The sequence below is a fragment of the Boleophthalmus pectinirostris genome, unplaced genomic scaffold (assembly GCF_026225935.1).
Source record: "Boleophthalmus pectinirostris isolate CB_2022bp ecotype Guang Dong unplaced genomic scaffold, ASM2622593v1 HiC_scaffold_15, whole genome shotgun sequence".
In the NCBI taxonomy this organism is placed as follows: domain Eukaryota; kingdom Metazoa; phylum Chordata; class Actinopteri; order Gobiiformes; family Gobiidae; genus Boleophthalmus; species Boleophthalmus pectinirostris.
The window spans coordinates 26,161,739-26,173,314 of NW_026571070.1; the positions used below are offsets into that span (position 1 = coordinate 26,161,739).

The 11,576-nt window shown below is 35.5% G+C and overlaps 1 protein-coding gene across 1 annotated transcript; it reads right to left on the minus strand.

The window, feature by feature from the left end:
* Positions 1-1,358: 1,358 nt before the first annotated feature.
* LOC110165569 (TNFAIP3-interacting protein 3-like) lies at positions 1,359-7,691 on the minus strand. The gene is made up of 10 exons (XM_020930766.2): positions 7,549-7,691; positions 6,584-6,675; positions 5,513-5,606; positions 4,901-4,963; positions 4,744-4,809; positions 3,618-3,725; positions 3,422-3,541; positions 3,267-3,344; positions 2,500-2,625; positions 1,359-2,413 (listed from the first exon to the last, which is right to left on the minus strand). The coding sequence occupies exons 1-10, from the start codon at positions 7,549-7,551 to the stop codon at positions 2,288-2,290; spliced, it is 876 nt and encodes a 291-aa protein (XP_020786425.2). The 5' UTR covers positions 7,552-7,691; the 3' UTR covers positions 1,359-2,287.
* Positions 7,692-11,576: the final 3,885 nt, after the last annotated feature.

Below are 11,576 nucleotides of genomic sequence, written 5' to 3' on the forward strand. Positions count from 1 at the left end.
TCTGTTGTAGGGAGTATTATAGCTCTGATGACATAGGCCAAGGAATGACCTTGCAGTGACTGTCCTTGGTAGAGCACAGAACAATTTCTCTAACACTGTGGTTCTCACTGTATGTAATATTTTGGTTTTAAATTTCATAAACGTGACCTGTGTGTCCCTAGATATGAGGTAAACATGTTTCAATCAAATATAAATTTTAGTGATAATTCGGGGAAGACTCAGGACACACTGGAGGTACTATGTCTCTCGGCTGACCTGGTAATGTCTCAGGTCCCCCCGGAGGAGCTGGAGAAAGTGTCCGGGGAGAGGGAAGTCTGGGAGTCCCTGCTTAAACTACTGCCCCCATGAACCGGTCTTGGAAGAAAATGGATGGATGATAACTGTAATGCTGATTTAGAAAATATGGACATGATGTACCATTTATTTATGTTGTAATTTGGTGTTTTGGTTCTCAAGATTATCCACTTACAAGACACAATGAATCTCTTCTGGCTTGTCGTTCAATGTTGAAATCCAATTGGTTTAAACCTGAAATGCCTCTTTGATCTGAACGGTCACTACCTATACCCCAGCACCTGCAGCCAGTCATGAGTCAGTGCTAGTGCAGCCTCTGCAGCTTGGTGAGTGAGGTCTGAGGCAGTGAGCCATGGACTGTCCATATAATGACAAAAACTTGTATATGTTTATATCTGACCTTCTGATTACTACCAGTTACAAACCACTTCAATAACAGGGCTGTAGGTTCAAACTAGAACTTGACAAGGTCTAGACTTTACCTACACTACACGACATTAAAGCTATACTATATCTAAAGAAGGACTGGCCTAAAAGAACACAAAAATGTGCATTCAATTGAAATATTTGAACTGCTGAGTATTCTGCATACTTCAGTTTGAGAAACAAAGCTCTAGTAACTCTGCTGTAATTGCTGTAATTTTCTATTGCTAATCGGTGACAGGGTGGCGTTTATTTTCTTACATGCTTCCCTCCAGTTTCTCTAAATCTGTCATTATTTTTTGCCCTCCTTTGAGTTTATCATTATTTAGAACTATCTTATGTGTTGTTTAGTCTCATTTTAGACATGGTTTAGAACTCAGTTAGGCCTGGTGTAATCTAGGCTGAGATCCAGATGGTACTCAGAAAGCCAAAAATCATCATAGGTGGTATTTGGTGTTTGAAAAGATTTATAGTATTAATAGCATAAAAGTATATAGGCAGTATAATTTACTTGTCAAATCTAATTTCCACAGCCATGACACGTGTAGATAACTACATAGTCCACTAGGTGTCACTACAGGGAAGATAATTTTATATATACTGTATATATAAAATAACACAAGAAAACAACCACACCGTAGTTATCAGTAAATGTTATATTTGATTTCAACATGTCTACCACAGATAAAGTCAAGTTTATGAAATTTTAAATACAAATCTTACATACACAAAAAACTAAATCTAAAGACAGTATAAATAAAGTGTTGATGCCGACGTAAAATAACAGTCTGTCTTTTTATAAAATTTTTCAGAAAACACAAAAAAACTACTAACTGAAAACTTTACAGCATGTGATAAAAAGATAAAACTAACATTTGTGTCAGTGGTTGTACCAGACGTGGATTGGCTCACAGAGCTCTGATTCATGCAAAAAACTTGCAAAAATGTCCCACTGTGGAACATTCCAAATGACTTATGCCATTATTTTAGCAGGGAGCAGATACGTAATGCTTCATGGTAAAGTTGACCTTTACTGAACAATGTGAACTTGGTACTAGATGATGCTGACCTTTTATAATTCAGAAGTACAGATTCGGTTAAAGTTCCCATATTATATAAAATTTACTCTTTTGAATTTTACGACATGTTATAATGCTGTAACCTCGTAAAAACATACCTAGAGTTGTGTTTTGTTTTATTCATTTGGGTAATCCTGGATTATTAGTCTAATCTCTCTAAATGCTCTGTTTCTACCTTTTATTCAGTAGAGATTTGCAATTTCAGGGCTGACATTATTTAAATGATTCTAGTGAAAGTGTATAGAGTTTAAAAACACAGTGGAGCAGAACTCAGTCTATATATGCAAGATGTGTTATATGTGAGAATGAACCAAACTGAGTATGTCTGTGATGAGGAAACAACATTATAACATAGATCAGAGAAAGGGTAATAGTGCCCCTTAAGCACCTATACTTCATGGTCTGAAGATAATGTATTTTGAATAGTGTGTTGCACAGTCTTCACAGTTTAAATATATTTCTGTTTGTGAGGAGAAGATGTTTTTTTTTTTTTATAGATTGTCTTTAAAAGTGTAGCGTCTTTGCAGTTTGTTGGAGGTAGATTGCTTCTTCTCTTCAGGACCTGGCTGTGTGCAGGTACATTCATACTGTGGCTGTGGCGTTGGAGTCCACGTGACCTAAACAAAGAAAGACACTTTCAACATACAATTCTAGAGTCATTCATTATTCAGAAATTGTGTTGACCTAATATAAGCATTCATACCTGACTTTTGATGACGTACAGTTCATTGCGGACCTTCTTGTACTTTTTCTCCAGTTCTAAGTACTTGTGTTTGAGTGCTTCTCTGTCCTTCCTCTCTGTCAGGAAATCTTCTTTATAGATGTCAGCCTGTATAAATAAATGCAAATACATTCAAAGTTAGTACTTAGATCATTTTACTGGAAAGATTTTTGTTTCACTGTACTACTGCTACTCTTAACTTAAACATGTATCCCATCACATTGAAGTAACTATAGTACTATTCAGTACTATTGCTGTAAAACATCTATAAAACTTTCTTAAAGGTACAGTATGTAACTTTCTAGACTTGGCAAATCACCTGCATGATTCCATGGAAAAAGCATGAAGTTTTATGCCCCACTGTGGAAGATTATAGTCAAAGAAACAACATTTCCATAGAAACAAGCAGGGGGAAGTCCACCTCTAGACCAAGTAAGGGTCAGGTTGATGGAGATGCAAGCCTGCTTATTTATATAACATGCTTTTATTGCTGAGTATTTTTTTGCCAAAAAGTTGCATACTGTGGTTTTCAGTTTCATGATCTTATTCCTTATGTTCCATTTTTACATGTTAAACCTTGAACTACATTAATATTTTTAGTATCAGTTGGTAAAAAACAAGTAAACCTCTAGTCAAACCCTAGCATTACAGCAATTTAAAAAGTTGCGAAATAAATGACAACCCTCATTTTGCAAGATCTTGTCCAGCCCTGATCTATAGTACAAATAGTACAATGTAATCTGCCCTACCTGGTGTTTCCATAACTCTTGTAGTGTTTCAGTGCTCACTTCCTGGGACGATCTTGTCACGAGTACTTCCTCCAAAGCCTGGTAAAAACATTGAATAAATACTTCAAACTATGCACGTGTTTTTTTCACTTCCTTTGTCTGAAATGTTGCCTGACCTTGTTTAGCCTTGTAATCTCTGCGTTCTGGTGCTGCCCCCTTCTGGCCAGTGCGCGGTTCTGCTCCTGTAGCTGTCTTGCTTCACTCTGGGCTTTCAACAGACCATCACCACTTCCTGTCTGAATGATAACGAGTTTAGTCATGTGCGCTAAAGATTGGCATTGTGTTATGGAAAATGCCCCAAATATGACTCACTGCTGCTGTTCGATCCTTGACAACGTTGAGTTTACAAACATGTGGATGAACGTCTGCACTCTGGTCTGGGCGCTTCTCGAGAGGTAGTGATGCCTTGAGGTTACGGAGCTATGTTGAGAGAAGAAAAATAACAAATAAGTATTGCACAGCACAGAACGTTCTTATTAGCAAATGTTGAATTTTTAGGATTACTACATAGTGTTTTCATGATACTAAAGAATAGACTTGATACTCAATACCGATCCCTTATCTCTGTATTTAGGCAGTAGAATGTGATTTTCAACATTAAATCATAGTATTTTCTGTGTAATCCATCAGTCGTCCAGGTAGTAACATTTTAGTAATGATTAGTCTCATATTTTCAATGCCTTCAATTCTTACAACCCTATTAATAATCTCTGAATTAGTCCAACATCATGGATAGAATGTTATAAAAACATGAATTCAATTAATGTAAGGATTTTTTTTATAATGGAGGTGGAAAAGCATTATAAACTTGTATAATTTACCATAAAATGAATACAACTTATTGCTATGACTGAAATGTTCATCATCAGGCCAAGTTAGGTCTGTAAAATCAAATAAATGCAAGGCAGATAAGGTAAATGCCATAGTGTGGGACATAACATTCAAAGCAATAACATTTCCTCTGTGGTAGACCCTCCACTAAAAGTTATCAGTGTGTATCAGAACATTAAGATGCACATTAAGATATGCCCATGGACCACTGATGGATTATACAGATATAAAACCACATGGTAATATAAAAGAAAGTACTATAATTTAATGTTGAAAATCACTTTGTATTGTCTAAATAATGAGTGTTTTTTTATTATCATTGTAGTACCTGAATCTGTACTGGGTCTATTTGTGGATTATTTTAATTTATTTACAGCAACACCACACCCCTGCCCTCATCTGACTTCATAAACTACTATCTGAAAACAACTATGTCACTTACTATGCACATTCTATATTTATTACATTTCAGTACTACATAAGTCACACTTTCACAGCCAGTTCCCAGTGCGGTTCAAAAACTTGATGTCATAACAGTAATAATTCTCAAACTTCCTATTCGTTTTTTTTTTTTTTTTTTCCCAAAACAAACTCAAAATGTATTTACCTTATCTTTGTAATACTGCACCATGGTTCTGTACTCCTTCGCCCATCTCTCGTTTATGGAAAGTAGCTGAGTCAAACAGACAGAAAAACTTAAGTAAGTACTTGTATTAGTATTTTTTTTGTTTTGTTGGGTAAGTATGAATATTTGATGTACTTACTTCTTGTTTTTGCATTTCCAAAACACGGATCTGTTCTTTCATTTGGACTGCACGTTCCTCGTTCTAAGAAACATATCAAATGTTGTGTTAGTATTGAAATTTGTTCGTGTTTAGTCTCAATCTTTTGACTTTTGTTTTCTTTTTTGTTGTTGTTGAAAATCAAATTCTATTGTCTAAATAAAGAGTGTATTTTTGTTACTGTGGTATGGAACCTGTATTGTGTCTATTGTATGAGTCTATTCCTTAGTTTCAAAATTGAGTTTGAAATGTTAGTATCATGCCAAAACTATTCACCATTGTTCATTTCTGTTTATAAATATCCATGCATACAAATCATTTTACTCCACTTTCATTATTTTAGTTTTGGATTCATCAGCAAAACATCCTCTGCCAATGAAACTACAATGACTTCGCAAAATTAACCCTGTAAAATGAATTTAAATGTGCCACGAGAATGTATGTTTGTACTTCCCTTTACATATTTGTGGAAGTTTTGATCTGGTTGGCTTCCAGTAATGTGATGTGGATGTGAGTGTGTTGAGTGAGCTGGCGGTGTGTGATCATTAGGCCAGACTTTGGGTATGTTCCAATATTGCGTGATTTGTAATTTACCTGAGTGTTTTCCACAACATTGTCCGGATCGTGGGTAAAAGTGGAGTTCATGTTGTTGCTTGGAGCGGAGCGGTTCAGTACGCACGCCTCCAATCTGAAGATGAACATATTTTAATGAGGGTCCTGACAAAATATAAACTAATATATTATGAATTCAAATGATAGAATGAAATAGACTTTTATTGACATGGGGCTGTTAAAAAGGTTGATAAGTGCACTACAGAAAGTTAGCATGTAAATGTAAGCTTTTTCTTCCAAGAAATAGTGCTTGGGATTTGGTTGGGACAATTGGTTCTAGTTACAGGAATAGGTAGGCAGTATCCTTAGTATCCCTATCCCTTAAGAGCCCTATTTAGCACGCTTAACAAATATGAGTTGCAATTTCCTTTCACAGGATGGAAAGTCATGGTAACAAAAAAATGAACTTTGGTAATTATATGATAATTACAGGTGGACAAACGGGATCTATCATTTAACTGTGGCGTGTGTGAGTGTTGGTGGTATGATACTGCAGATTTACATCCTCTCTTCTGTCAGTTTACCCTGTACAGTCTATGATCTAGCCCAAGGCAGCTGTGGCTATAACAGTATCTTACCACCAGCAACACCAAGTGTGGAGTAAATGAATAATGCAGGTTTATATACCATTTTCATACTACTATACTCTCAAATGTTAACATTTTATTGACTTCACTAAACATTATATTTTGAAGTAGCCTACTCCAAGGACCACTGGCAACAATAGTACACTAGTCTATGGTTTTCAGTTTCTAGAAGATAGATGGGGGCAAGAGACAGTTTTCCTATTGATTACATTGTACTTTTCCATGAAATATCTACAAGTTAAATGCATAAATGTTGAATCTGATCATTTCTATTAGTGACTAAATGATTTAACAATATCAATTTTAGCTGCCCCCATCTGTGTTAAGTATTATTGACCTGTGATGTTGTCTGAAATCCAGCAATAGAACTGCACATGTTATTTGGGACAGAAAGTCTTCAGAACTACAAAGTGGACAGATCACTATATGACATAATAATAATAATATAGTGTGGTTTTGAGTTTACCTGCTGGTGGTGGGTAGTGAGGGATATAGTCTCTCCACCTGTGCACCTCTCTGTGGGCTCAGTGTGGAAGAGGGGTCAACTCTGCGATCCTCCTACAATGGTCAGAATCAGAATGCAAACAGTTTACTGACATTTTCAAACTGGGAAATTGCTTCTGTTTTATAGTGCAACATTAAATGAAAATGAATAATAACAATAAGGTCATGCGCTAAAAAAATTGACTTTGAAAAACAAATACAACTTGCAAATGAAAATTAAGAATGTGCAAATAAAACAAAGGTATAAACATAGTAGGAAATTCAAAATAATAAGTTAGTATTTTGTCTTTTGTGATGGCATTTTACACTTTGCACTGTTAACTACTATTGGAAACTATACAGTCTATAATGCTGCCACATTTACAGAAATGTTTATCAATGTGCGCTGTACCTATTAAAACAAATAAATAGACACAAATAAATACAGAAAATAAAAGAAAGAAAGAAATCATATATAAAGTGAAAAAATTTACTTGTTTTTTCACATTTGTTCTCCATTTTTGTAAGTTTGGCTGCATTTGATTGTGAATATCACATAAAAATCTAATAGCAAAATTAGAAATTGAGAAAATTACCTGCCAAACATTTTGTAAATAGTTTCACTTTGAGAGTCAAAATTTGCTACATAATCTATTAATGTTAATTTGACATTTTCATTTTGAATGACTCATTTCCAAATTGTAACAAAAAAACATTACAAAATCAGATCAATGCTGTTAAAAGAAGTGGGAATCCATGACATTTAATTACCTGTCGTATAAGATCATTACTATATACTACAATACTATACTGTACTATAATTAGCGCTACTGCACATAAACTGCCTCGTAAGCTCTTACAAAGATCATTTCATCACAGGTTATTTACTCGTCGCAAACTTGCAGATAATTGTCCGTACTTTAGATAAATCGGATTGAACAAACTCACCATGTGCTGTTGTTTTGCCCTCTCCTCTCCTGCACGTTTCTCTTCTCAGCTGTTCAGATTTACCTCACGCCTTTTTTGCCACGCGCCTTATATATGTGCGGAGGCGGTAAAGCCCCGTTATCCAATCGCGTGGCGGGGTTCCCTCTCGCGCACGGCGGGCACTTGACGGGCTTTATCGAAGGAAAGGAAAGTCCGCGTGACTGATGTGTGTCGGGCGAGGAGCGGTAAGACACACGGGCACTTCTGGTATGTCGTGTACCAAAAAAAAAAAAAAAAAAAAAAAAAAAAAGAAGAAGAAGAAGACGGAGGCACTTCTGGTATGTTATGGACCAAAAAAAAACAAAAAAAAAAAAAAAAAAAACCTCACCGTAAAAATGTCAAGTTGACTCTGCACTTTATAGGCGTAGGCTCCACTCCTTAAACTAACGCATGCCTAGTCCACAAGTTTCCTTTTCCCTTTCCTCTGCTTTAGCCTTTCCCTTCTTAAATAAGGAATGACAGGGGTGAGGTTATTTCCACAATTAAATAAGATAGGCATGACTAAGTAGTAGCCTATCTTATTTTGCAAGGTCAATTCAAATGGACAAACTTTATTGATCCACTTGGGAAACAGTGCTTGGACACAGTATTGCTTATTTATTTAATTAAATACAAAACAAATATTAGAAGAAAACAGAGTTAGCTCATATTCATATTACAATAAAACAAAACAAAAACTAAAAATTGGTCCACATTTTTTGTTTTCCTTTGAGTTAGTCCATATTTGAGACCTGGTTTAGCATTATTTTAGACCTGAACTAGCCATGTTTGTTCAGAACTGGCAGAAGCTACTTGGAAAGCTATATTTTATTTTATTTTATTTATTTATTTATTTTTGTCTTTTCAGAAGCTTATAAATCAGATAGATTGTAGTCTGTCTTTTTTCTTGTTTTAAATCATATGTATGTCCATAAACTTTATGGTTGTAAAACAAAGGCTGGAACATTGTAACCTAGTTCCAAATACTGTTGACATCCACCTTTCTTTTAAAGCTGAAATATTTCCAAGTATTTCCTAGGGAGTGCTTCCAGTATCTCTGGTTTGGAAATCTGTCTATAAATGCAATTAGTTGTAATAAAACTACCTGGCTTCTATGGTAATAAAAACAGATAAAGCAAAGATTAGCTAAAGCCTCTATTAGACTAATGAAACTAATCTTGTTATTATACTAATGTAAAAATGAAAGCAGATTTTGTAATATCTGTTAATATGTTAATGAAACACTTTTTTTTCAGACTTCAAGGAAATTATAGGCTTAATTTATCTTATATTTAATTATCTTCTCTAGTCTTTGTGGAAATTCCCAATGAATTTCAATTCTACTTGTATAACTTAGTGTTGTGCATCATTTCTGCTTGTAACTGTATTTTTACACTGCTGATAGCGTCATGCTTATTTACCAGCACCGTGCTTACTAATTTTTCGTTCTGTTTCTGTAGGCCTACCACAAGATGCACTCGTAGTATTCTTGAGGGCGGACACTGTGAGTAATAAGAAAGCCTACAGAATGAATTTAAGCATGCAAATGAGTCTAACCTAACCCCTGGGAAAGTCACACTTATGTTTAACCGTATCACCTGAAACGATCTGTACAATGGCAACTCTTCTGAACGCGTTTGACTCATGAAGGCTGTTTCAAGGAAGAGGTGCAGGGGGAAATCACGTCACTCTTCCAGTAGCACCATGCTCTGTGCGAAGTAAACAGCTAGAGGGACAGGCATGGCTATAATGACAGCTTAAGTTTTCATGATTTGTGTCATTGTAATATTCATTTCCAAGAATGATGTTGTAGTTGTTTGAAAGGTGAATTAGGCATGTCATGTTTACTCTATTTAAATGAGAAGAATAAATAATAAGTTATGACATTGTAGATCTATTTATATTTAGACAGACTTAAATGTAACTTTCTGGAGGTGGGGCATCCCCTGCATAATTCCATTGGATTTGTGAGTTAAACCCATACTTAGGAACATTCTCCATGGAGAGAGTCAAGTTTTATGCTATACTGTAGAAGATTATAACCAAAGGAACAACATTCCCATGGAAACAAGCAGGAGGAGACCCCCATTCAGGCCAAGTAAGAGTCAGGTCTGAGGAGATGCAAGCCTGCTCAGAGTAAGGATGCAGGTTTTTACAAGTTTACAGTGCAATAAACTTCACTATCTCCATGAAGACATGCTGGTGATGCTATCAGGCCAAAATAAAGGTCATATCTGTTTATATTCAGACAGACTTAAGAGAAGGGAAACTACTCAGTTACAGAACTATCATGTCACAATAAAGGTGCTTTTCTGGAGGAAACTCAACCTCCTTGTTATATTATTGTTTTGCCTGAAATGGTCCACAGTACGGAATTAAACTTTACTATCTCCATGGAGACTAGCAAGTATTATTGATCTATTGAGAGGCATCCCCACTCCTTGTAAGCATGCATGTTTTTCAAGGTAGTGACAATAATGTAGTAGGATAAGTTTAATGCCATTATGTGAAATATTTCATGGAAAGCAATAACATACCCATGGAGACAAGCAGAAAAGTTGCACAGTATATCCTTAAGAACATAGCAGAAAATAGAGAGTACACATATACAATACACATACAGTTTATCACTTGTATACCCTTTTATAAATGCTAAAATGCCATTGTATATTTTTTCCCAGGCTAGTAAAAGCTTTTTATGACTTTTTATTGAAGGTTATTTTTTTGCTGAAGTTCCAGTTTCATTGACTTAACCAGCTGGGATGTACAACACTGCCACCGTGACCTCACATACTCATGTTCTCACAGGAAAACATCTGCTCTACAATGGATCTTGCGTAACTGTACTATTTTCTCAACAAAGCTATATCATTTGACAGTGAGGAGTATCGGCTAGAGTAATATAATAATATACATAATAAAAATAGATAGGTACTGTAAGAGATGCGTAATGTAGCCATGTATTAGTATTGTTACTTCAAATATATGACTTTAGCTGAAGTAAAAAGTGCACTTTGTAACTTTTGTCATGGAGGATTCACCAAGAATGTTCCACCATATGGCATTAAAAACTTAAATCCATAGAGACGTACCAGGTCAGATCTGTGGAGATGCAAATTTGTGTGTTTTAAGGTGTTCTGTGCCATAAAAAAACAACTGTAAATAAATAAAGATGAGCTAGATAGAGAAGTATAATTTCATATAACATTTCAGGTAAAGTTATAATTGTCTCCATGGTAACAAGCAGGTGTTAGATGTGCCCAGCCGAAAAGTTATGCAGTGCATCTTTAAAGTTTTTTTTAAGTTTAGACAATAAGAACAAATGCCCAAGTAACTGATTATATTATAGTGTAGTATTGATTCTTTGCATCTGTGTGACGCTAACTGAAAGCACTACTCTTAGAAGCTGTTACTCAAGTTAGACTTCTGACCTCATTTTATCTTTATTTTTAACAGTCTGATCAGAAACAGCTGAAATACAGTCCCATGCTATAATTACCAGTTTTTCACTTAGTCACCTTTTTTTGTTGAAACACCTTAACAGAACATGAACGCTTTTTTTCGTTCACACATTTAACACACACCCTGCACCCTTCTCGGAAACAGAAAAAACTTGGTTCCACCTTGTGATGTAATGTGGTAATACAAAAAGTACTCCATCACTAGAATTATTTGAATGATTGTAGCCCTGGAATTGTCAGTGTCTGTTGATCTAAACGTAAAATGTAGTGGGTAACTTGTCTCATCATGACATCACAAGGTGGAATAGAGCATTTTGAGCTTTGAAGATGTAGATAGCCTAATCAACCAGGCTTACAAACGTGTTAATGAAACTTCTGGTATGTTTTTGTGGAGGTAACAGCATGGCTTAAAGCTTACAAGAATCCATTTTGTGCAATAATCAATCTTTAAGGCCATTTTATTTTCCTCCTGGGGCAGTGCGAAACATTTTTGGTGTTGGTTTGGTCAGCTAAGGGGGTGCTAAGGTCTTCATTGACACTGTTGGGCAA

What these genes read in the sequence shown, in the direction of transcription:
- LOC110165569 (XM_020930766.2), bottom strand. An exon ending in TCACTACCCACCACCAGCAG is followed by an intron (nt 5,607 to 6,583) that starts GTAAACTCAAAA and finishes GTTCATCTTCAG; the next exon opens with ATTGGAGGCGTGCGTACTGA. An exon ending in AAGAGTTATGGAAACACCAG is followed by an intron (nt 2,626 to 3,266) that starts GTAGGGCAGATT and finishes TTATTTATACAG; the next exon opens with GCTGACATCTATAAAGAAGA.